The sequence below is a fragment of the Nyctibius grandis genome, chromosome 2, assembly GCF_013368605.1.
Source record: "Nyctibius grandis isolate bNycGra1 chromosome 2, bNycGra1.pri, whole genome shotgun sequence".
NCBI lineage: Eukaryota > Metazoa > Chordata > Aves > Nyctibiiformes > Nyctibiidae > Nyctibius > Nyctibius grandis.
Genome location: NC_090659.1, coordinates 65,385,290 through 65,411,059, shown reverse-complemented (window position 1 = coordinate 65,411,059; position 25,770 = coordinate 65,385,290). Strand labels below are relative to the sequence as shown.

The window sequence follows — 25,770 nt, the reverse complement described above, 5'->3', positions numbered from 1 at the left end:
TTTGACACTCATCACGTAGAATAATTTAATTAGAATATTAAGTTTTGGACATTCTTCATCATGTGTTACTCCTCTTGCTGTAAAAATTCATGGAGCTTTGATGGACCCTATAGTCAGTTCTGTCTTATGTCCCAGCCATGGTAACCGTAAGTGCTCAAGAGAAGATAGCTTATAAATCAAATAAAAAGCCTGAGTGCTTGTTAAAATTAAGTTATTGTTTAATATTTCAAACATTTAATATGACAAAATGTGGCAGATGACTGAACTTGGGTAGACCAATGCCATTTAGCAGTATACTGATGTACTGTTTCTCGGAAACATGGGAGGAAGACACTGTAGTTTCCTTTTAGCACCATTTATTTATAACATTTATTTGGGAAAATCTTTTGCTGCATGCATGAACAAAATCTTGAGTAAATGAAAAACATGAGTATTTTGATTTCATCAATAAAAGGAGTTCAGCTGTGTATCTGTGCAGATTACTGCATAGCTGCATTTCCAAATTTCTAGACCAAGAATACTCTTGGGTTTGTTTGCTTTTGTATTATAAGGTGGCCCTGACATAGTACTACTGACTTAACAGAGTAAATTTAGCTCAGCTAAGCTTTTCTGAAGTCCACTTATCTACTGTAACTGTCCTGATTGTTATTGTTCTTCATTCAGGGCAAGGTTGTTGTTGCATTATTTACAGTCAGTTGATAAAAAAGTCCTAAAAACATCATCTAGATTTAGCCATAGACAGGTTCTTTGGCTGGTTTTGTTGCACGGATCTTCGCTTGGTTGATTGCCAAATTTTATTTCTGCTAATATACCACTACTATGCTGAGCAAACAATATTTTTCAAAGTTATTAGCAAGTACAAACTATTTCTGTATTACTTACCTCGAGCTAACTTTATGGATCATCTCGGTACTATGGGTACCAGGGGATGCTACACTATAATACGTGGCTACACAGAAAAGTTCACGTCATGTCCTGGCTCTGTAGTTCAGTGAGGTGAATGGTACTATCTTCATCCAAGGAATATTCAAAACTTCTAAGTTCATTACCACAGATTCAGCTTCAGGTATTCCTCGTAAGTTTGACCACTTCTATTGAAGTTAGACTTTCTTGTAAATAATGCTTGAATAGCTGGGCCTGTGTAGTGAAGTCCTTGACTTGTCCATGTGCCTTTTAAGGAGATGTCTCATGACTGAGCACTGCAGTTAAGATAAGTTCTTACATAAAGTGTTTCTCTTGTATTTCTTATCCTACTTTAAGAGTTTCCTGGTATAAATGCTCCATCCTACTTCTCCTGTTCAGTACTCTATAAAATCACATGCAGAGGCAGAGAGGTTCTTGAAAAGTGACGTTATAAGAGACGTGTAAAAGCAAACCCCTCCAACAAAAAAATGGTCCAACCCCAGGTGCATGTGAGCCAGTTCAGACAAGTAGGTCCTTTGCTAGCAGGAATATGCTGAATTCCTAACAGGCAGTATCAGGTGTAGCAGGTGATGACACCATTGGGAGCTGATAACACACGTACTCAGTGAATGACACACACAATTTTGGACGAGGAGGTGTAAAAATAAACATACCTGGTACATGTTACACCTATGAGATATGGAAGTCAGCAAACAAGGAGGAACACCATTTAAAAGGACAAAGACAGTTTGCCCTTGTTAAGGGAAACTATTTCAGTTATCTGGAATATTGAAGGAGCTGGTATGCCCTGGGAAAAAAAGCCAATTACTCTGGAGAATAGGAAGCACAGCATGGGCATACTCAAAGGACTTAGCAAAACGCTAACCCAGTTGAGTTGACTTGTAACACAGCATTGCAGTGTGTTCAGGAAGCATGCTGCAGCACCTGGCTTTAAGGAAGGGCTTGGGAGGTGGGCTGTGGCGCCAGACCCAGACTGGTTTCTTGTGTTGCAGTCTGCCAGCAACTGGACTCCCATGAAGAACACTGCTGGAACACTTCAGTGGCTCTGCAAAGGCTAGCATGAGCACATGAAGACTGACACTGGGCTGGCTGTTTGCTTTATCATAGTGCTGCTTAGCTGTATTTACTGCTTGTTCTCCAACATGCTGCGTTCCAGCAGCAAAGCATGATATGCAGAAGGCTTTCCGTTATAAGACACCAAGGCCTTTCCAACAACTTAAACCTGTAAGACCAACACCAAACTTTTCTGCAGACATTGTAATATCCCCTCCCAATATTCTTCATGCTATGTGCAATACTGCACATCAGTATAGTAGGAAAGCCTACTGGAGCTAGTCTTTATTAATGTAAAATCTGAGTCCATGTTTTAAAGCCTATCCACTTGCTACATCTGGAAAATATTTGACTGCTTTGTCTACACACAAGCTACTTCATGTAGTAGTAGGGAGTAGAGTCCTTTGAACTTGTGTGCAAGCATTTCTGCTGATGCAGCTTATGCTTTTACCTCTCTGTGAACCTCGTAGTGCAGTGCTAGCAATTTGTTAAAAATCCCCAAGGCAACAAGGAAACGCTGGGCTACTCTGGTTGCATAACCTGCAAGGGTGAACTGTGTTGTGCGCGGGCGTCAGGAAAATAATAAAGGTATGTAAGTTGGTGCTTTGTGGTACGACTGAAGGAAAAATCAAGTATATATTGAATATATCAGACTTCTGTGCATAACAATATTATGCAGTACAGTGCTATATGGGAAAAAAAATAACCTTGTACATTAACATGCCACAGTGCAACCTGGTTCAAAGTAATAGCTTGAGTCCTGGGAGCAGCATAGCCACATCAGTTCAGTTAAGCATGCACTGAATGCCACAAAAATGTGGCTGCTATGCTGCTGCTGCAGAGATAGCTCATTTCAAGCTAGCGTGGGGATCTCCGCATGGTGGTATGGTGTAGCTCTACCTGATGTTTCTGCCAGTATATATTAATAGTAGTATGGTAATATGCTCTGTGGTTGGGAGGAAGAAGTGGCCGCTCAATGAGGTGAGTGTTTTTGTTAACTTCAACCTGTTTTGTTTTCTATTTCTTTTCAAATGTTCCTTTTAGAAACAAAGGTTTTCTTTTTTTTTTCTTTTTGTAGCTCCTTATTCTTTAATAGTTTGTGACTTGGGCTAAAACCAGCAGTTTTCTAGATAGTAAATGTAGAGGTAACTGCTTTGATTACAGTCTTACCAATGCCTTTTAAAAATAGATGTAAAACTATCACAGTTGGTTTCTTTATTGACTTTCTTAGTATATATACTAATGTTAGTCACCTCTCAGCTTCTGCATTAAGTTTATAAGCATTTGATGAAAAACCGTTCCTGCAGTGATACTCTTGTTACTGTGTTCACTTGCAGGCATCACGATGATTAACCACCACAGCACGCTGTGAAATAACTGTCTGAACACAGGATCCCCTTCTTGTGTCTGTGCTCTGTGCCTAGACCACGGGCAAGAGCTGCTTTCCTGACCCAGAGTACTTCATCCAGTCATGTAATACTTTCAGCAAGCAGTAACTTCACTGCTTTTGCAGGGTCCTCTGGTGTTGCATATGTTTTTTCAAAGGATGAAATGTTAGAAAAATAGTTACACTGGATTGAACAAACTCTAAAAAATCATCATGGTTAAATTCCATCCTGCCAGTCAGCATGCGGTCTTCTGGTGTGTTCCAGATTCCTCAAGCAGTATTACACATGTCCATCTCTCTTGTCATCCTCCCTCCGTGGCATGCTCTCCTTTGTTCTCGACTACTGTTCAGAACTCAGTGCCTGGTTATAATAAAGACAAGCTTTTACTCCTCAGATCTACTAAGATTGCTCCAGTCTCCCAAAAGCACACACTGGTGTCTAGAAAGCACTTACTTAAAAATTACTTTTCAGATTTGAATATCTGACAGTGGGTTTCATCAACCATTACAATAAAGGACAAGCAGGGTTTCCAAGCATTCAGGGGGAGGTGTTCATGCTGCTGTTTGATGTGTAGCAAACTTGCATCTGAAGGGAAAATAGGAGGCAAGAATCCTTGAAAACTCTTGACCATTTTGAAACGTCACTGTCGGTTGGTGAACCTGCTGCAGGTTCTTGGAGGGATCTTGGAATACAATAGAGGAATATCTGCATGATGGCTTTAATGCAGGAAAAACAACCACCCAAAGCACAGATTCCATCAGTGCATTTGGGAAATACTGTGCATTCAAGTGTTCATCAGTTATCGTTTAAAAGACTCATAGATATTTTGTATCAGCATTAAAAAATGGTTTATGCGTATTTCGTGCCATTATAGTAGCCTCTAGCAGTGAATTTGTCTGTATGAAAGGGGCATGTCTGCCTCATAGCAGCTGAGTTTGGGAAGTTTGCAGATGATAGTGGAAAAAAAAAAAGTCACACAGCATATTTCGTCTGCAGCTGTGATGTAAGCTCAGTAGGGGTCCCCACAAAAGATGTCCTGAGCTAATTTGAGCTTCTGCAGCCACTGCTCATGAGCTGGCATTGCCAGTGAGGTCCTCTCTCAAGTCAATGCTTGAGTCTCCTGCCCAGAATAGAAATACAGGGGGTGAAGTTGTTCCCAGAAAAGCCCTTCTGAAAGTATAGCTTGGTCTGGCTGCCTGTTTTGACATGCTCATCTGCTGTGTTTCTTCACCTGTGAGTGGTGAACAGGCAGGGAACAGGAAATCATTTCAAAAACTAGAGCTGTTGCTGCTACCACAACTTTCATATTCTTCTCATTAGTGCAATGGTGGCTTCGGAAGCTGAGCAACCTGAGCAGTTGTGCCGTAAACCTCCCCTTCTGTTTGTGACGGAGGGACACATCTATTCCTTAACTCTCTGAAAGTGGTACTGGCAGCCAGAAAAGTAGTAGGTTGTGGAAGAAGAGGATTTGTGGGCTTTGTAATGAGGGCAAGGGTGGAATGTCGAGCCTTAGAGATGGTTTTCTCATTCATGTTGCATTTTAGGATCAGCTTCACATTGCACGGTGGTAGCACAAAGGTTGGGACATTTGCTTGTGAGATTATGAGGGTAGTTTTGGGGAGAACTTCTCCATTGCACCAAGGGGAAGCAAAGATTTGTAGTGAAAGCTAGTTCTTTGCTCTTCATCATAGCGTGGGCATGTTCTGCTGGTTATTACAAAATTTCTCTGTTCACTTAGATGTGTGTTGCAGCACCAGTGCTATTACTGCCTGTTGTTTGAAAGAATAGCCACTTAAAGAGTACTTTGGGGTTGGAAATTTATTCCCAGGTCTTTGAAGATAGTATTTGATGTATTTTAACTCTTCAGGGTCAAAATGAGAGTTTATCCTTTCGTTCTACTTTCTTTACGTGGTGTAGAGGCACTGTGTTTTTCTCTTCCTTTTGCACATTTACATTGATGCTGCCCGTAGACACTGGTACCCCGGTAGGTTGGTAGTACATGTTTCCATCCTGCACACAGTTGCAAATCCATTGGACTAGAATTTTGCTTTCTAAATTTTACCTTTACATTCTAAGTAAGGAATTTGACTTGGATGTCAGAATGCCTGATTGGGCAGTATCTGGTATTGTTACTCATTTTTGGTCTTACTGGTTGAGACATTCCACAGCAGTGGGAGGGTTGCTCCTTCACTGCTGACCTCATAGCAGTCCTTGATAAGGATCTATATGCTATTGAGTGGTAAAGCAAGCTACTGCCTTGTACGGTGAAACATTTGGTAAAAAACATTTCAGGAGATGCATTATTTATCTGGAGGGGTTAATCTTTCTCAAGTTAACTGGACAAGAATAAGCTTATCAACCATGATGACATTTTGAGGAGCTTGAGAGTAGAAGTTTCTGTTACTCATGTGATGTTCCCTGTGGGTGACTGTCACATTAATGGGTTAGTTACTTCTGTGGTTTTTTACTTGGTAATGTGCTTAAAAATAAGTACTTTTCCTCTATAACAAGGTTTAAAGTGTCTAAGCTGAAGGCTAAAAGGAGACTCGTAATAAAAACATGTTTTCACACTTCTGGAGAAAACAGATAAGGTTCTGTTGGTTGGTTATTTTTGAATGCATTCAAATTAGGAATGAACTTGATAGGATAAAGTATTTCAAGTGTGTATTACCTGTAATGTAAAAATGATCTAATGATATGAAAATTACAGTAAAATCTAAATAGAAATATTAAACCTGTATAGAAATATATAGTCACGGTGGGAAATTTAGTGATTTACTTGTCATGTTTTTTGTGGTAATGTGATCCTTATGTGAAAAGTATTATAGGATTAATGAGTTCTTGTAAAAATTGATTTAAACTCATGAAATAATGTAATTGTATTTGATAGTAAAATAACAAGTCTTATCAAACTTTGGTTCAGAAATGTCTCCTGTTGTGACTACTACTATTGTTCTGATTTAGGCTGTACTTTCAAATATCTGTCGTATGCTGGTTATAAAACTGACCTTTTCACATTAAGAAATGTTAATTTAACTAAGTTAAGTTAACTAAGGGAGCATTGCCTGAGGTTTCAAGTGAATACGTGTGTGCCTTGTGTGCAGAGTAACTTTCAGGCAGTTCCAGATGGCTTCAGACTTTTTTGAAGCATTCAACTAAATCAGAGAAATGAATAATTTAAAAAATGGATGTCTAAAGACTGTAGACCTTATATTTGGAGAGAAAAAAAATCCAAAGAAAGATATTAAATAGAAAGGTGGATAGTTTTCTTACACTAAAAAAAAATCAGCCAGGCTTTCTGCTCTCCGGATATGTCTCACACAGAAAATCTAATCATAAAAATAGAGGTTATGGTTAGCAGAGTAATGTCTTCCCGTCTCAATCCAAGTCACTGCCTAATTTCTATAAAAGGATAGTTCTTTAAGGCATTAATTGCTTAAATGGAGTAAGGAAAGTGAGTCTGTAAATAATGAACTCAAAGGTATAGATTGTGGACTGAAACAATAGTTTTAAGTACAAGTTTACATTGCAGTACACATAGGAAGAGATGTTTTCTTCACATGGTGAATGTCAGAAGACTGCAGACTTCAATGTGATGTGAATAGAGAGCAGCTAACAGTGCCCATCAAAGGTCTTCTTGATGTCTCAGTTAGTACTTGGATGAGGATTGTGCTTAAATTAAGTAGTAAGAACCGTATTTTCGATGACAGTGGGATTGTGCCATGATTAAAATCTTGGCTTTGGTGCCTGTTACCAGCTTCCCTTTCTAGCAGTTCACTCTTCTAATGTGCAGCAGATGTTGACAGAACCATTTATGGTAGTCAGTTTATCTGGATAGGTACTAAATATTCCCTGTATTACACTTTTTTAATGCAGTTTTGTTCTTCCTGTGCTTCTGCTCTTTACTTCCCATTAGTACTTTTCAAGTAGTCTTATAGCTCCTTTTGTTGTCTAAGAATAATGACAACAGATGTACAGATTTCATAATACCCTGCAAAAAAGCAGTTATCTGAAAATTAGTAGGTTCTGTGCTGTAACTGGGATGTTTGGGAAGGAAGTAAATGTGATTGAAGTTGCAGGTGTGAAAAGGGGAAAAGTCATAGAAGAAATAATATTTCAGAGTTTCCGTATTGGCTTGAATTGTTGGGTAAGAGTTTGTGTTTTGTTGCATCAACTACACCAACATCTTAGGATGAATTGCTGGGTATACTCTTGCTGGGTGTTCCACTTGGTGATTTTTAGGAAATGCGTATTGCATTCTCTGTTCTTTGCTTGCTTTCTTCTGAGTGTCCTTTCTGGAAGTCATGCTACTAGGAGGAAAGAAGTTCTGATTTCACAAACGTCCTGATTTTATTAATTTCTTTATTAGTAATTGTAATAATTGAATGGAAGATGAATGTCATGTAAATTAACATAGATATGTTTCCTTGAACGGTGGATCCAAGCATGATGAAGAGAAAGTCAGTTTATTCACGACACTTATTCAGGTAGCTCCTGCTTCATAGCCTCTAGAATAAAAGCTAATCTTAATCCCTAATGCAAAGGAAACAGGTATTTGTTTTAACTAGATGTGCATGTACATTTTGCTAGCAAAAAAAGAGTGATTGTTTTATTTCCTGAAACATGGTTGAACCTTAGAAGGTCTGCATAGGGAGGGCACGACCTCTATAGGTGCAGGGAGCTTAGGTTTAATTATAGCCAAACAATTAATTTCATGAGAGAATGTTGAAAACAAAATATCTGATTAATATTTAACTGTTATTAATATCTCTGAAGACTTCCTTTGGTTGGTTTGGTTTTCTTATCTATTTGCAAGTTGTTGAGAACTTGGGAAAGTGTTGAGATAAAGTCAAGGTAGTGTCACTGCTATTACATTTTCCAATCACCTGTTTAAATATGTCATTTTTTAAACATGAGAGATTTTTCTCTAAAATGACTTTTTGTTTGTTTGGTTTTTTGTCTTTTAAGATAAAGCGCCTTTGTCAAAGAGTCTGTTATTAGTCCCAAGTGCCATCTCGATTCTATTGACTCTGCTCTTCCAACATTATCAGAAGTTCTTTGCCTATAACCTACAAGCTATAAAAGAGGATTTTCAGGTAAGAGTCAGTTCATTTTGTGTGGAAAGAGACTGCAAACTATGCTCTTCTATGTGTGGTTTTTTTTCCCAGTCTGTTTCTCCTCTGGTTCTTTCCCTTTGTTCACTGTTTTAGACCAGCTTGTTCTTACCTTTTTTTATGTCATCCCAGTGCACCACTTTTTGGAAAAAGTGAGAAAAACAGATCTGAAACTGTCAACATAGCTTTTCACGTCTTTCTTTTGTCTGGGAAATGATTTGGTTTGTATCATTTTTCCTTCCAGCCACTGGGATTTGGAAGCTTGATGCAAATGAAGTGTGATTTAACCCATGTAATAATAGAAGTATTTTGATGTGAATGTCCCTATCTTATTGTGCTTAGTTTTCGAGGCTGAAGAGGGTGTCACGGTTTAAAGCTGGGCTGGCGATTAAACCTGCGGCAGATGCCCTCTGTTATCCCCCCCCCCCCCTCCCCCCAGAGGGAAAGGAAAAGGGAAAAGGGAGAGAGACTTCTGGGTTGGAAAATTAAAACAGTTTTAATAAACTATAATAATGAAAAAAAAAAGAATAATAATAATAATAGAAATAATCAAATATATACAAATATATATACAAAACCAAGATTGAGCTCCCCTGAAGTCAGCCACGTCACCACCGGCACTGCAGGGCAGGCTCCGGGAAGGCCCAGCCTGGGCCTAGCGACGGTCGAGAGCTGGATTCAGGAACGCACGGATCGGGATCGGGGGCAGCAGGAAAACAGACGGAGTCCTCCCTGGACACCGGCCATAGCAGAAAGAGAGCGAGACCCTCGTGATCCCCCCACTTTATACCGAGAATGACGTGTATGGGATGGAATACCCTCGTTGGTCAATTTTGGGTCACCTGCCCTGTCTGCTTCCCACTGCAGCTGCAACCCCCCTTCGGCTCTTCACTCGTAAGCAATGAGGAATTCAGCAGTGACCTTGGTTTCTCTCAAGAATAAGTACAGCAAGAGCCTTTCTGCACAACATCCCTACCGGTGCCTCAGTGATAACTACAAACTTCGAGCGTTATCAGTCCTGGAAGCAGACACTGTCTGCAAAAACATGCAGTTAGTTAGAGGAGACTTAGCTGAAAGTAAAAATCACTGAAAGGAAAATCGGCCTGGTTTAGGCCAAACCAGGACAGAGGGCTATTGTGATCTCATACTCTGATTATATATTATGTATTTTAATAACAGAGGCCATAACTTTCACTCTGTAACTTCTGTTGTAGTTAGTTGTGGGAAACTAAAATTTGCCTGTTGCAAATTAGAAGCCTGCTGCTTCTAATTTGAAGATTCCAAGTCATGGGGGAGTTTGTCATGCTCCTCAGTAATCTGCTGAATTATTCCCAGTTCAAACTGAGATACTTTTATCTTTTAGGTATTGCACCTTGTAAGGTTTTGTTCTCAGCTTAATTAAGAATCCTCTAGTATCAGTTGTAATTGTTGAAACAGTGCACTTAGAAGTGATTAGATAATTTTTTGGGGATTTGTTGGATATTTTTTCTTTTTTGGAAATGGCATATTACTGCTCAACAGAGAAGGGTCAGCAAATGCCTCTGTAATTATCTTACCCCACATGTTTTACAGTTACATCAAAAAAAAGTACGTAGTCAACTTAATGTCTTTGAGGATGCCGACTGTAGCCTATAAGCCTTAAAAGATTATTAGACCTAGCTAGTGATACTCTGTGCTGTTGCGCTCTCTGTGATCTTTCTTGTCAAGAGCAAGAGCTTTATTGTAATGATGTAGATTGCAACTTTGCAAGAGCACTGCTCATATTTTCCAAGTGTCTTGCTAATGCTATGCGTAAGTTAATGTCTGCCTTTTAAAAGTGTTACAACCAAGTGTTTGGGGAGGGGGAGGAGAAAGTCTGAGAAACTATTCAAGTTTAAATGGAAATTTTGTGGGTTTGGGTTTTGTTTGCTTATTTGAGTTGCAGTTTGTCTTTAGAAGAGTCCTGTCTTTCCATTTGTTTGATCTGCTGAAAACCAGTAGTAGCTGTGTTTTATTCAAAGAAACCATCTTTACTTAAGCATAAACATTTGCAAGTATCTGTAGAAGCTATGATACTTTTATTGTGATGCTTTGGGGAATTTGTGGGTTTGAGTTTTTTCTTTCCTGAAATTGTTGTTTCATTTATTGTCATAGCCTTTGGAGTAAGCTATACACTATATAATTGTATACCTCTGAGATCAGGGAGAGCAGATCATTTAATTCCTGTCTGATGCTACTATTTAAATGAGAACACTTAAAAGAAACATTGTTTAGAATAAATTCATGTGCGGGGACGAGTTTCATGGAATGGAATTTTTCCTGAGGCTGAACAGACATTTTGGGTATTGGATATTAACACTTGTTAAAGCTGGTAGAGAGCATAGGAAATAAAGCGTGCAGTTGAAGAAGAGTGTGTTTGATTTGGAAGGCAAAATATGTACTGTCCAGAACTAAAAGACCTTTGTCTGTGTAAAGGGGACCCTCAAGAGCAGTGAAGACACTGTGTGTAAAATTAAGATCTTGATTACTTTAGACCTATGTATTTTTTTAGGCTGGCTGAAGTCAAGCGCAATTAGATTGAGAAGCGTTGCTTAGCCTGTGCGAGGGCTGTTCAGTTAATGTGTGTCATGAAATGTTCAGCTGCAAGGTCACAGCCCTGCCAGTTTGGACTTGAGGAGGGGTAGTACTCAAGCTACTGGCTAGTTTTTAACACTGGGCATGTTGACATGGGACAGCTAGAACGGTGAGGTCCCACTCCTTTCTTCTTGTTCAGTCCTTTGATATGCCAGGGAAGTTAGAGGCCTAAAGACCTTGAGAAACTTAAGGCTTAGGTAGCAGGTTGCCACTTGGACTTCCACGGAGGGGAGAATGCCTGGCAGGCTGCGGCTTAGGAAAGGGAGCTGGGAGAGCCAAAGCTGAGCTGGAAACTAGCGAGGGAGATGAAGGACAGCACAGAAGGTTTCTGTAAGTACATCTGCAGCAAAACAAAGGCTTAAGGAGAGTGCTCTCATTGTGGCAAGGGACCTAGGTGACAAGGGATACGCAAAAGGCTAAGGTATTCAGGCAGATGTATTTGTACTAGTATGTTTTGCCTTCAGGCCTCCAAGGTCCCTAAGCCTCCTTGCAGAGCCTGTGGGAGTGAAGCAGTATCCACCGTTGAGAAAAATAGAGTTAGGAATCACTTAGCCTAACTATACACACAAAGTTAAGGGGACCAGATGGGATGCCTCTGAGGGTGCCAAAGGAGCCAGAAATGTGATTGTGAGACCTTTCTCTAGCATCATTGGAAGGTCATGGCAATTGGTGGAGGTACTTGATCACTGGAGAAAGGCAAACATCACACCTGTCTACCAGGCCACTCAGCCATACTTTCATCCCTGGGAAGGTCATGGAGCAAATCTTTTTAGAAGCCATTTCTCAAAACATGCAGGACACAAAGGTGGCTGGGAGCAGGCAACCGAAGTGAAGTGGACAGATCCTGTGGGTCATAATTGGTTGCACAGCTGATGTCAGCAATGGAGTTTTGGGTTTTGTGCCCATGGGACCCTCTCTGAGGGTTGGGGACTACTTGGAAGAGATGGGATCTGCCTGACCAAGTGGGACAAAAGCATCTTTGCTAACAGGCAGGCCAGCCTGGTGAGGAGAACTTTAAGACAGGAACAACACAGGAGGGAGATGACAACCCACAATCAAGAGAGGAGGCAGTGGCCTGGGCTAGCCGGCAAAGGGTACGGGGTGATGTGAACAGAAGGAATCTTGTAATCAACAAAACAGGACTGAAGAGGACCTACTTCAAGTGTATGCAGTTAAATAAGGAAGTGCCTATGGGACAGCATTATGTGGAACACTCCCATACATTTTCTGGGAAATCAGCGTGACTGGGTGCCTCTCTGAAGTGTCTGTACACCAGTGTGTGCTACGTAGGGAACACATAAGAGGAATTAAAGATCATATGCCGTTACAGGGCTATATCTCATTGGGGTCACGGAGATGTGGTGGGTTAGCTCACATGATAGGAGTGCTGCCACAGGCAGACACAAGCTCTTTAGGAAGGATAGGCAAGGAGGGGAATTGCTCTTTATGTGAAAGAGCAGCAGGACTGCACAGAGCTTTGTCTTGGAACATAAGGAAGTTGAGAGTTTATGGGTCAGAATTAGAGGGCAGACCAGCAAAGGCAGCTTTGGTGGTGGTGTTTGCTACAGGCCACCTGATCATGAAAAAGTATATGAGGCCGTCTTCAAACACTTGGAAGAAGGCCCACGATTTCAGGCCCTGGCCCTCATGGAGGGCTTTAACCATGCTGATATGTGCTGGGAAGGCAACACAGCAGGGCAGAAGCAGCACAGGAGGTTTTTGGAATGCATTGATAGTAACTTCCTAACACAGATGATCAAGGAGCTAATGAGGGGAGATGTTGTGTCTGGACTTCATACTTACAAACAAGGAAGAAGAACTAGTTGGGCATGTAAAAATCAGGAGCAGCCTTGGTTGCAGTGACCATAAGATGGTGAAGTTCAGGGTCCTGAGAGGAGGGAACAAGGCAAATTGCAGGATTGCAACCCTGGACTTCAGGAGAGTGGACTTTGGGCTGTTCAGGGATCTGCTTGGAAGACTCGTATGGGCTATGGTTCTGGAAAAAAAGACTGTACCAGCAGATCTGGTTGGTTTTCAAGGATCCTGTCATCCAAGCTCAAGAATGGCTCATCCAGTGTGCAGGAAGTCAAGCATAGTTGTCAGGAGGCTTGCATGGATGAATGAGGAGCTCCTGACTAACCCCAAACGTAAAAATGAAGCACACAAATGGCAGAAGGAGATCAAGTGACCTGGGAGGAATATGGAGACACTGTCTGAGCATGCAGGGATGCAGTAGGAAAGCCAAAGCCCACCTGCAGTTGAATCTGACAAAGGACGTGAAGGGCATCAAGAAGGGCTTCTACAGGAAGTCTTCAAAAGGAAGACTAAGGAAAATGTGGGCTGGCTGCTGTATGGGAATGGGGACCTGGAGACAGAAGACATGGAAAAGGCCGAGGTATCCAGTGCTTGTATTGCCTCGGTTCTTTACTAGTAAGACTTGTTTTCAGCAGTCCGAGGCCCCTGAGATCACTGTGAAGTCTGGAACAACAAAGGCTTAAAGTCAGTGAAGGAGGATCAGGCTAGGGAACATTTAAACTAACTGGACATACGCAAGTTCATGGGACCTGATGGTATACACCCACGAGTTTTGAAGGAGTTGGCTTGTGTCATTGTGAGGCCACTCTGGATTATCTCTGAAAGGTCATTGCGATCAAGGAAGGTTCCTGAAGACTGGAAGAAAGCAGATGTCATTCCTATCTTCAGGAAAAGCAAGAAAGGAGATTTGGAAACTACAGGCCAGTCATCATCGTCTGAATCTCTGGGAAGGTGATGAAACAAGTCCTCCTAGAAATCATTTTCAGACACACAAAGAACAATAATGTAGTCAGCACAGATTTATGAAACGGAAATCTTGTTTGACTAACCTGATAGCCTTCTATGATGAGGTAGATGACTGTCTTGGTGGGGGAGGGGAGGGAAGTGGATGTTGTTTATTTTGACCTTAATATAGGTTTTTACACTGTCTCCCATAACATTCTCAGACAAAGTGATGAAGTACAGATTAGATAAGTGAGCAGTGAAGTGGATTGAAACATGGCTGAAATGCAGGGCTCACAGGGTTGTGATCAGTGGCACAAAGTCCAGCTGGAGGCCCGTTGTTAGTGGTGTACACCATGGATGGATATGGGGGCCAATACTGTTTAGTGTCTTCATTCATAACCTGGACAGCAGGACAGAGTGTCTCTCAACGTGCCTGTGGATGATGTAAAGCTCGGATGAGTAGTTGATACCCCAGTTAGTTCTGCTGCCATTCAGAGGGGAGAAAAGTGTCAACAGGAACCTCATGAAGTTCAGCAAAGGCAAATGCGAAGTCCTGCCCCTGGAGATGAGTAACCCCATGCACCTGTACAAGCTGGGGGCTGACCAGCTGGAAATCAGCTTTACAAAAAAGGCTGTGGGGGTCCTAGAGGAGACCAAGTTGAACATGAGCCAGCGATTGTAGATTTATTCTAACAGGTAGACCTCTTCCTTGAAAATACTTTATTTTTAAACAAACTTCTTGAACTCTCCACAACATTCTGCTCTATTTCCCTCCTTAAATGTACTGCATTTCTGTTACTGATTTCAGTATTATACTCACTCTGAGCACAAATTCTGTAAAGAATTTCCTTGAAGGAAGAGAGACTTAACATGATGATCTTTAACCTTCTAGATTTGGAGACTTGTATGTGGGAGAACAATATGTCTTGATCTGAAAGACACATTCTGCAGCTGTCTGCTCATTTACAACTTTAGAATATTTGAAAGAAGATACGGCAGCAGAAAATTTTCCGTAAGTTCCAGTTACATTTTTTTTTTAACAGAAACTCTTTTCTATGTCGTTTAGAATCTTGTAGTCTTGGATTAATATTGCAGTTTTATTACTAATATTTTTGTATAGAAATAGATGTTACAAGGTTTTAAAGAGAAATTGGTTTCCATAAATCTAAATTTATATTTATAATAGCTTTCAATCAGTGGATTATTCTAATTAAAGTTTGCAGCTATATCAGTTGAAAGTTATCAGACCCATAGAATTTAATTTTGGTAACAAATCTTAACTCTTCATTCTTCAGCATCTAGACATGTAGATCTAGAATTATGTTGTGCTAAAGATTCTGTTTGTCTTAATTGAACTAGTATAGTAGTTTTCTTATTTTTTCTTTTATTTAGAGATACATTAAAAACTTGGGTTTTAACTGTTGAATTAATTCAAATTAAATTTTTTCTTTCCAGTCCTTTTTACTGGGTGCTTGGATGCTCTCAGCTTTATTTGATCTTGTCCTTGTAGAAATCGCTCAGTATATATTTGGCATCACCATCAACAGCTTGCCTTCTGGTTTGTAAGTAGCTCCTAATGGATTGGTTATTTTAGATATAGTTTCAAGGGATTGTTTTGTGCAGATTTTAATTTAAAAAAACTTTCTTCATGGAACCCTTGAAATTAAATTTAATCCTCTTTTGAATTACAGTGTAAAGGTTCTTGGCTCAACTATTATATTTTCAAACATTCATTTCCTAGTTGTGATCTGTGGTTAATTAATTTATAATTTATCCATATAATGATTACTTTCCATTCTGTTAGTCCCTTTTCTGCTGTCACTATGATTGAAACACAGCTTGCAGTGCACAAATTATCGCCATATTTGGTTTTGTTCAATTCAGTAAACCTAAAAACTGAAATCAGGTTGGTGCTGATTTCTTTCTTAAATCACAGAGGTAGCACAGCTGTAATTCATATCTTTATGTTCGCTTTTAAATGCGTATGCAGTTGTATGCATTTCATGCTGGTATTTTGTATGTTGGTGTTTCAAAAATTGAGTGCTAGAGCATGTTATTCCATTTAGTGCTTGCATCTGAAGTTCTTAAAGCTTTAAGGTATTTAGTGGTTCAGTTTCACATAAGCTATATTTGAGATTTCTGCACTTAATAAGAGTTGTACATGTTACAGTAGAACTGTAGAGCTTGCAGAGCCTTTGTGGTTAAGCTTCTGGCAGGTGAGATCAGCCTCAGACAGACTGGAGTTTCCATGTGTCGCACGCTCTGAGGTAATAATAAAAGCTCTTGGATTTTTAATACTAAACACCATACTGAGCTTTTTAAATGTGTCTCTTGAAAGTAGCTAAAGGCTAATTTAGTAAGAAAGAAAAAGCATGTATTTGACATTATAAAGATGTATTTTTTGTAGTGTGTGAGTATTCAAAAGGAGTTGAAAGCTTGGGCTGTACTGCAGTTATTCGTCGTGTTTGCTACCTTGAAGTTTGTTGCTGGGACATAAGCTGCTAGTGTGTCTGGGCAAACTCAGTATTTTCATCTGTGTAAAAAGATAATTTGTGCAAGAGTAGGATGTAATAATTGTGCACATCACTCACGCAGGGAACTAATGGAACAGTATGAGTGTTATGCCTTTTGATGGGATTTTTATCTATGACTGCAGAATGTTGTCAGTTATAAAGAAATCTGCATCAAAGAAATTTTTAGGTGAATGAAATATAGGTGTTAGCTACATATGCTTTCTCTTTAAGTCATGCTAACACATTGATCTTGAGAGAACGAAGCTAATTTTAGAAGTGTGGGATATACAGTATTTTCAGGAGCATTTGGCTGTGCAAATATAAGAGATTAATATATACATTGCATCATAATTCTTCAGTGTTGTCTGCTTTATTATACTAGTAGTCGCTTTTTCATGTCTGGCAAGATCCACAATCTTTTGAGATGACAAAAGTGTCAGAAAATTTAACACTGATAATAGGTTTTAGTTCATTTCAGATTTACAAAAGCTGTTGAGCAAGTATAAAGAGGTGCAATTATTATTCTGCTTTTCTCATATTTACAGTGCAACAAAAATATCTGTTACTTCTGGCTAGAACATTCTTCAGTGTAGTAACAATGCTAGAATTCGGAAAAAGAATCACGTACACTATAAAAGTCCCCTGACATTTTTTCTGTCTTTTTATATCATTTCACTGTTCATATTACTGAGTGATCTTACACTTCCAGTTCGAAAACTTTTCCTGCGCACACTTCGAAGGTAATTGCGGTAAAGGATTACGCTGATGACTCTTGCCTGAAATTGTTTGGAAACAATATAGTACAGTATAACATCCAAGCATGTACTGAGATTCATGAGAAAGGTGGTAAAGGCTGCCCAGGGATTGTAAATTGTATCTTCATCCTGCAACATCAGGAAGGCGAAGCAGATGTGGAAGGGTACAAAGCAGATGAGTACTTGAGCAATCAGAGTAACTATAATTCTTACAGATCTCTCCTTGGCCTTAGGCTTCAGCTTGGAAGTCTTGCCACGGATAAAATTGTAAATAATGACTAGGTAACACCCCATCATAATAAACAAGGGAATCAAAAAGAAAAAAATCAAGCGAGAGAAGTTCAGTGTATTTACTTCCTTTAAATGGATGATATCAAGCATTTTCATGCAGGTGGTGAAATTCGAGGCTTTGTCTGGATCAGATTGTAGAAACAGCAATGGGGATGTTGTTGCGAGGGTCATTACCCAGATTCCAGTGCAAGCCAGCACAGCTTTTTTTGTATTTTTTAGTTCTTTGACATGTTTGGGCTGGACAATAGCCATAAATCTGTCTACGCTTATAAAAGTGAGCAACCATAGAGCAATGGCTGGATAAAATATAGTGAAAGCACTGATAATCCGACAGAATGTATCTCCAAAAGGCCATGTTTCTTTCCCATGGTAGATTATCCGAAAAGGCAAGGAAAATATAAAAATTATGTCAAGTAATGCCACATTCATCATATATACAGTTATAGTTGTTCTCTTCTTGGTAGTGCAGCTGAAAACCCACAGTGCAGTGGCATTCACCAACAATCCCACTGTAAATACAAAAGTGTAGAAGACAAGCGATGCAATCCTGTATTCTTCAGGGTGGTGATTTCCAGGCGTCATATTTTAATTGAATTTAGGAATAGTTGTTGCGCTCCATAAATACCCTAAAAGATAGATAAAATGTGAGAAGTTATTCTCAGTCAAATAAAAACTTTTTTAAAAACAAACAAGAAGATTGTTGTAGGATGGGGTTTAGTGATGAGATTGTATTGTTTGGCTTTGAAAATGTGCTAGCTTTGTTGCTTTTTCTGACTACAAATACATGATTGTGCTCTGAAGGAAGTAACAGTACTGTCAGACTTGTGAGAAATAGTATTTATAAGCTAGTTTTAATTAAATATTTTGAATTACTTAGGAGATTTCTTATATAAGGAATCAAAAAGTCAAGATTGACCAGCTACTTTGAGTGTGCTTTGGTAGCTGATAATCAAATTGAAACAGCTGTAATTGTGGTAAGAGAGCTATTTTGGTGGATGAAAAGCTGGACATGAGCCAGCAATGTGTGCTCGCAGCCCAGAAGGACAACTGTATCCTGGGCTGCACCAAAAGAAGTGTGGCTAGCAGGTCAAGGGAGGTGATTCTCCCCCTCTACTCCACTCTCGTGAGACCCCACCTGGAGTAGTGCGTCCAGCTCTGGGGCCCCCAACATAAGAAGGACATGGAGCTGTTGGAGTGGGTCCAGAGGAGGGCCATGAAGATGATGAGAGGGCTGGAGCACCTCTCCTATGAAGACAGGCTGAGAGATTTGGGGTTGTTCAGCCTGGAGAAGAGAAGGCTTCGGGGAGACCTTATTGCAGCCTTTCAGTAATTGAAGGGGGCTTATAAGAAAGATAGGGACAAACTTTTTAGCAAGGTCTATTGCAATAGAACAAGGGGTAATGGTTTTAAACTAAAAGAGGGTAGATTTAGACTAGATACAAGGAAGAAAATTTTTACCATGAGGGTGATGAAACACTGGAACAGGTTGCCCAGAGAGGTTGTAGATGTCCCATCCCTGGAAACATTCAAGGTCAGGTTGGATGGGGCTCTGAGCAACCTGATCTGGTTGAAGATGTCCCTGCTTACTGCAGGGGGGTTGAACTAGATGACCTTTAAAGGTCCCTTCCAACCCAAACCATTCTATGATTCTATGATTTTCTAAAGAAAATATTTCTTCAAGTTGTCCCTGTTGAAAAATTAATGACTAAAATTAATTCTGAAAAGAAATAATTGAGCATGGCATGTAGAGACATTTGGATATGCAAAGTCAAGTATTGACTTTGCATTTTATCTGTGTGGGAACTACTTATCTCCCAAAATAGGTGCATGCTGTTGCTCATAAGAGACACTAAAAAAGTATCTTAATAGCTACATAGCTTCTAATACAGTATTTAATCCCAATGCATCAGAACCAACCACCTGACATATGAATGAGATTAATAGATTGATAGACTTCCTATTTTAAAAAGTAAAAAGATAGGAAGCAGGGTAGTCTCCGACCAGGGCCTGTATGAACAGTATTTTTTGGGGGAAAGTTGCTGGCTGGTAGCCAGCTGCTCCAGAGCACAGTTGTGTTGCTTCTCTCAGCTTCTTGGTCATAGGAACTGGACAACTGACATGTCATTATGCAGACTCAGGTGATGAGAACTGAAAGAGATTATCCCCTGGTTTACTATGGAGCCATTTGAGGATGGCAGACCTTACCTGGTGTTTGCATGGGTGCTTTGGTTAACCTGCATCCCCCGCTTTCTTGGCTCTTGCTGTGGTCACAGTTTCATGACTCTGCATGGGAGGGTTCCTCTTGTTTGGCCTTTTACCCAGCCCTGTGGCAGCTTTGTGAAGAGGAGGAGGAAAGAGTTAGTTGTTTGCCTGATCTTCCCACTTGTGAGAGCCAGCCAAGTAACTTCTGCAGTATCAGTTAGGCACCAAAACTGTTCTCAAGAGCAGATGAGTGCATAGTTCCTGTGTGTTTTATCTCCAAAAGTGGAGAATGCATTACAGAAAAGCTTATTGTTATTGCTCGTCTGGTTTATGCTTTCACTGTAATGTTACCAGGTACTTTTTCCAGTGGTGCAGGAATACATAGTGGATTGAACCAGTATTTATTAATCTAGCATCCTGGTTCAACACTGGCAAATGTCAGCTGCTTTTGAGAAGAGTATCCATGGAGTAACTAAATTAAGTATGACCTATTAAATCATTCTCACCCTGAGCACATTTTCTTATTGTGCTTCTTACAGTTTTCTTACGATTCTCCAGGTTACAAATATAAAAAAAGTTATGCATACAAATACCTAGCCCTAAACTATTGTCTCAAAGATTTTCTTTAGCTGTACAAAACAAAAAGGTGTGTTTTCTGATCAGATGATGTCAGAACATGTAACAGAATTTATGTTTTGTATGGGAAAAGCTATGCATATAATACTGACAAAAAGAGGTTTGGAGGGCATCTGTATGAATGCCTCTAAAATATCTCATTGTGCAAAGAACGCTAAAAAGAAAAAAATAAAGAGTGATAGCAGACCGTATTGAAAGGTAGATGGCATATGCTTGAAAGAATTTTTGTAGCACGTGCTTGTAACACAGTTGAAATATTATGTGGCACACTGTACCACTTTCATTACTGTTGCATAAAATTGTCCAAATATTGCTTAACACACCCCACCCCCAAACATTTAAAGTGTTTCTTTCTCTTTTGTTCTGTATTTTTCTCTCTTGCTAGTGGTTGTGTATGGCATAGTACATAACTACCTATCTTAAGATCATGACTGATTTGGCAGGTGAATTGAGTAGTGATGTATAGGATAAGTAGAATAATACGCTTTTTATAGATTAATGTTAATAAACAGCATGGATTTTGGTTTTGGTTTTGCTTTTCTCTTCTTTGGACTGGCAGTGACTGTAATAGTTTCTGGTCAGGTCCCGTTACCGAAATAACCAGCAGGCTGATGTTGATGGGAAGAGAGGAAACTGAATCTGGCATGAGCTCCTATCGAGAAAACCTGTGGTTCCATGCCTTGTTTGCGGTTATTTCAAGTTTGTGCCAGTTTTGAGATATATCAAAGAATGGACCTCCCGTAACAAAAGGGGTGTGGTTTTTTTTTGTTTAGTTGTTCAAGACACTGTTTCCAAACTTTGTGGGTTTAAATGCATGTCAGTGTTATAATTAGATATTTCTCCTAAATTTAATTTTTAAGAATCTAAAATTTAACATTTATGTAGGTAAAAAATAATGAGATTTTTTTTAAGTGTGTAGTTACCTATCTGCATTTATACATGAATGCAGATGTTCTGCTTTTTCATCAGTACTTGTCTGCATGGAGTTCAGGTTGATATCTCCCAAGTCAGCCCAAGCAGATCTTTGGGAGCCTCTGAGTGGATGGTTTTGCCCTAGTTGCCATTCTTCATGATGGGAACACTTACTGGTATTGATTAAAGCGCTTGCTGAAGAGCCCCTGGAGTCACTGGTTTCTAGATGTCTGTGTTAATTCTGAATGATTGCTCTGATGTTGGCCTGCATGTTTTATCAATCTTTTAATTTTTATGATAGCTGAGGTCCTTAATGTCTAATGTGAATTGTGAAGCCCACCTAGGTGCTGTGTACAAGAAGAAAACCAGAATTAAATATTTTCCTCCAGATTCTTACTATGAGTTAGGCAACAGTGACTCCATTTAAAGGAATGTGTGTGTATCATCTCTGTTCCTAGTCCCCTATTTTTTTTCTGTAAATGTCCCTTACATTTGCTCACATTTCCCTGAGGAGAACATGGCTTTCGGTGAAGCATAGAGAGATTAAGCAACAACATCTTCTCCTGGTTTTAGTTTAATGAAAACAAACATTTTTCCTTTGGTGATAACTTATGTACCAATGCTTTTAGTTATTGCATATTTTAAAATTTATTGTTAAAATCCTGAACAACGGTATTTGTGGTACTGTGCTTTTACAAATCAATCTTTTTGCTTTAAATGTTATTTATAGAACGCTGCTGATACTTTGAAAGTGCATTAAAGAATCAAATTTCTTTTCATTTGCTCTAGAATAAATGCCTGTGTTCAGCTTCTGAAGAAAGAAGTCTATCTTAGCAATATACATAAACATCCAAGTTACTTTGTTAGTGTAACATAATGGATTGTTACTCACCTTTTGTGCACTACAAAGTTTCTTCAGAGATGCTCCTTTCATAGCCCCAAATCTGTAGAAAGTTTAGACTTCCTCTTCTCTGCTCACCTTCACTTAGCTGAAATAGCTCCTCTGCGCAGGCAGGAAACACTGACGCAATCTAGCTACTTCATAGCTTTTATTGGTCATACTTAAGAGTATCTTGCTAATATTTTCACGTAAATGCAGTGTCTGTGAATTGATACTTCTAGTACCTTTGAACAGGCAAGCTTTTATAATATTTCCAGTGTGGTCAAACTGGGCTGTTGTACTATATATCTTTTTAAAATGCATTTTAAAAAGTTTGTGGTATAATGAAGGCATATTTTTGGTTGATGTTTACATGCAAAGGTATCTGCAAGAAATACACATCTTAGTTATGGAAAAGTTTCCAATAAGCACAATGTAAATGCATTTTCTGTAGAGTGTAGCCTGTTTTTTGTGGAAATCCCCATTTTATTTATATTGCCTTGGATAGTAGTCAGTCTGAAAGTGACAGAAACTCGCTATGTTTGAAATGAGAAGTTTGATTCACTTGAATACACAGCTTCCTTTATGCCTGTACTTACCATATTTTATTAACACAACAGCAAATAATAATATAAAATAATAATTAATAAATAATAAAATAAAATAATAGCATGCCTATTTAAGAGCTTTGCAGAAAAGTGCTGTATGAAGAGGAGTTTTAGCCTTTATTAAAATGGAGTAAAATCTCTGAACTGTGTCACTTTTAACAGACATCTTTGGTGGATTAAGAGTATTCGCAAAGGCTAATAGGTAAAGACGACTAATTTCTTACATTTTCTCTTTTACAACTTGGAAAAGATCCAGCCTTTGAAAGAGCCATTCAGAGAAGGAGATCATTCCAAATTCTCTGTAGAGCGCTCGCTAGCTCCAGGTCTCTGACCATCAGTCTTTGGGACATTGAAGCACACTATGGAGAGTTTGTTACCTCTTGTGGCCTCCATTTTTTCCCCCCAAATGAAACAAAGAGATGTGTGTTAACGAAGGGAACAGTAATACTTCAGTCTCCTCCTGGCATGCAGTCAAGAATTTGCCAGGATGTGCACGTGGTGCCAGAAGCAACAAAGTCCTGCAGTTCAGATGTAGCCAGAATCAGGCTTGTTTGGGGGGATATCTTTCTTCACTGACTGTAAAAGTAACGTAGGTAGGTGATCCTCCCTTAGTGCTAAAAATGACTTCTGTGGAAAATACACTCTCTGCTGGAGGCACGTAATTTATCTCAGTTGAATGGGTTTGTGGTAGTGCGTAGGTATTTGCATAAGTCAGTGTGATGGGAGAGGTAATCACAGGGAGGGACCTGGGTATGGTTTTCAGTGTGTAGATTAAGAATATCTTTAAATATTTGGTCTTTCCTGTTTAGGTGAACTAATACCAAACTTAATTTTTGTGATCATTCCAAAGACCTGTTAAATGTAATGAGCTGCAAATCCTACCCAGACCATCCTATAAAAATATAAATCCATTAAAAAGTGCTTAGTATTTTAGGATTAAGGAGGATCTTAAAAGGACTAATCAGTGTTGAAAATTCTTCAGTGTCATTATCATTAGCAAAACAACTCTGGAGCATGCTTCAGCAGGATGAGTCACTCATGCTGTTTTCAAGCTTAGTGAAAGCTCATTGAAATTCAGTGACACATACATATATTTTTAAAAGGTTTAAAAAAGAATGTGTGGCTCCTGGAAGAGAACAACTAGGCTTTTGAACTCTCCTAGGCAAGAGTACTTTATTTTGGGAAAAATCACATCCAGAAGTCCGGAGGTCTCTTCCAACCTGAACTGCACTGTGAATGTACCCAAACAAGCAAGTGGACAGATGGTGCCCCCTTAGCTAAAGAGGGAGTATGAAAGTGATTCTGGATTTGGGTGGAAACCAGGCAGATGTTGAGGCTGGGATCGGAAAAGCTATATGTGGTGAACTGCCTCTTGGCTTGCTGTCTTCTTGGGGAAGGGTTGGAATGGTGAGGTTTTATAGCTGTCTCTGTCTGAAGGGTGGCTGACATCTTGACCCTGCAGAGGAGGTCATGCCTGGTGAGGGCAGCTGGAATCCAGTCAGTTAGCAGTTTAAACAGGTGGGTAACAGGAGCCCAGTTGAGTTCACGGGCACATTAGCCATCCACTTGGTTTGCTGTAGCACATACGTGTCAGTCTGTGTTCTGCTTTCACTCAGGCTTTTCATAGCCTGCCTGGTGGAGGAGAGGCAGCTGAACCACTCTGCTGCTGGCAGGCTGGCAGGCCTTCCCCCTGCGCGTGGAGGGGCAGCTCTGTCTGGCAGCAGTGTGCTGAAAAGAGGTGTTTGCACGACCAGCAAGCATGTGCTAATTCTTGTCTAGGTGCTCAGGCTGGCTGCAGCTGCAGGGTGATAAACATTTGGACGTCAACACCCCAGTGAAAAGTTGCACTAACTGTGGTTTGTGAGAGGCAGTGGGCTGCTCTGCTCTGCCGCGTTCCCCTGGTGCCTCGGTTCCTGTTGTAGGAAGCACCTGACTGTGTTTTTGTTTTCTTCTCCTTCTGTACTGTTTTATCAGCTAGAGACAAGTGTCTTGCATTGGTTTCCCTCAGATGGGTGAGTATTTCTACCGCTCCAGCTTTTACTGAAATAAATGCTCAGTTCCCTCCAGGGTTGTTTTTTTTGCTATTCTGAAGTTCAGAGAGTAAAGGAGATCATTTTAGTTGTGTTATGTTGTGTTAAAACCGTTTTTGAGTAGTTAAAAGCTAAGCCAATGTACTTCATGTGTGAGGCTAAGGCAGAGTGCACATGTGATCTGTCACGGGGCCTCCACTAACTGGTTGGTTGTAAGCCTTAGCAGAAACAACCTCCATACCTTGCAACAATGTGAAAGTGCAGCACTGAAGGGATTGTCTTCATGCTGTTGCTTTTGCAGGAGTAATGTATTGCTGGGTCTTTCTCTTTCAGTGGTTTAGTCATGGTACAGAAAAGTATGTTTTTCCTGTCTACTTACTATGTAATGTAAGCTTTGCCCAGCTGATACAGAGTTCTGCATGCAGAGGGGCAGAAGGATCACCCTCCACTTCTGTTAGGTAAGGAGCAGGCTTGAGCTTGTGTTCTTCTCCTTCCAAACTTTCCATCATTTGGACATATTGAAAAGAAGGAACTGAAGCTTCTTGCACATTCCAGTGCACCAGTGGTGCAGGAAGCAACTCTCCCACGTGTCAGTTTGTTAACTTACTGGCTTGCTGTTGTGGGTGAGTTCACATGCAGTTTTGGGTTACTGTTCTCAACCTTGATGAAGTTGTGCTTGATTTTTTATTCCCATATTGTGTCGTACTGTAGTGAAGGTTTAAGACTAGACTACTGGTTAAAAGCTGTCATGGCACTAAATGCATAAACTTACTGCAATTGTTTCCAGTTTTGCCATAAGCGTGTTACTCAGAGGCTGCGTCATGGCATAGCTATCCCTCCTCTCCCACTCCTCAACCTGCGAGTGAGTATAAATGCTGTGTGCAGCAGAGCTGAAGTAATGGGAAAGAGAGCAGCTTAAGAGCACTGCAGCCCACTTAGCTGTATCTGACATGTCCTAATTACTATCACATTTTGCTCTCTTTTCTGTGTTTTGCTAGAATTCGATATGGTTTGAGGAAGGAGTTCCTGATTTTCTCCTTTTAAAAAAAATCAATAGTGAAATTGACATTCCATGTTTCTCCTGGGGTTTT

The 25,770-nt window shown here is 39.9% G+C and overlaps 2 protein-coding genes across 2 annotated transcripts in view; one reads left to right on the top strand and one right to left on the bottom strand.

Moving 5' to 3' along the window:
• UBAC2 (UBA domain containing 2) overlaps positions 1–25,770 on the top strand; it is a 107,698-nt gene that overhangs the window by 2,526 nt on the left and 79,402 nt on the right. The window contains exons 2-4 of the mRNA XM_068423999.1: positions 8,334–8,461; positions 14,745–14,864; positions 15,308–15,414. Of these exons, the coding sequence (XP_068280100.1) occupies positions 8,334–8,461; positions 14,745–14,864; positions 15,308–15,414 (355 nt within the window). The remainder of the gene's footprint in view (positions 1–8,333; positions 8,462–14,744; positions 14,865–15,307; positions 15,415–25,770) is intronic.
• Positions 17,028–17,993, bottom strand: GPR18 (G protein-coupled receptor 18). The gene has a single exon (XM_068395551.1). It carries the CDS (start codon positions 17,991–17,993, stop codon positions 17,028–17,030), a length of 966 nt encoding a protein of 321 aa, XP_068251652.1.

What these genes read in the sequence shown, in the direction of transcription:
- GPR18 (XM_068395551.1), bottom strand. Translation starts at nt 17,993, where the DNA reads ATGACGCCTGGAAATCACCACCCTGAAGAATACAGGATTGCATCGCTT.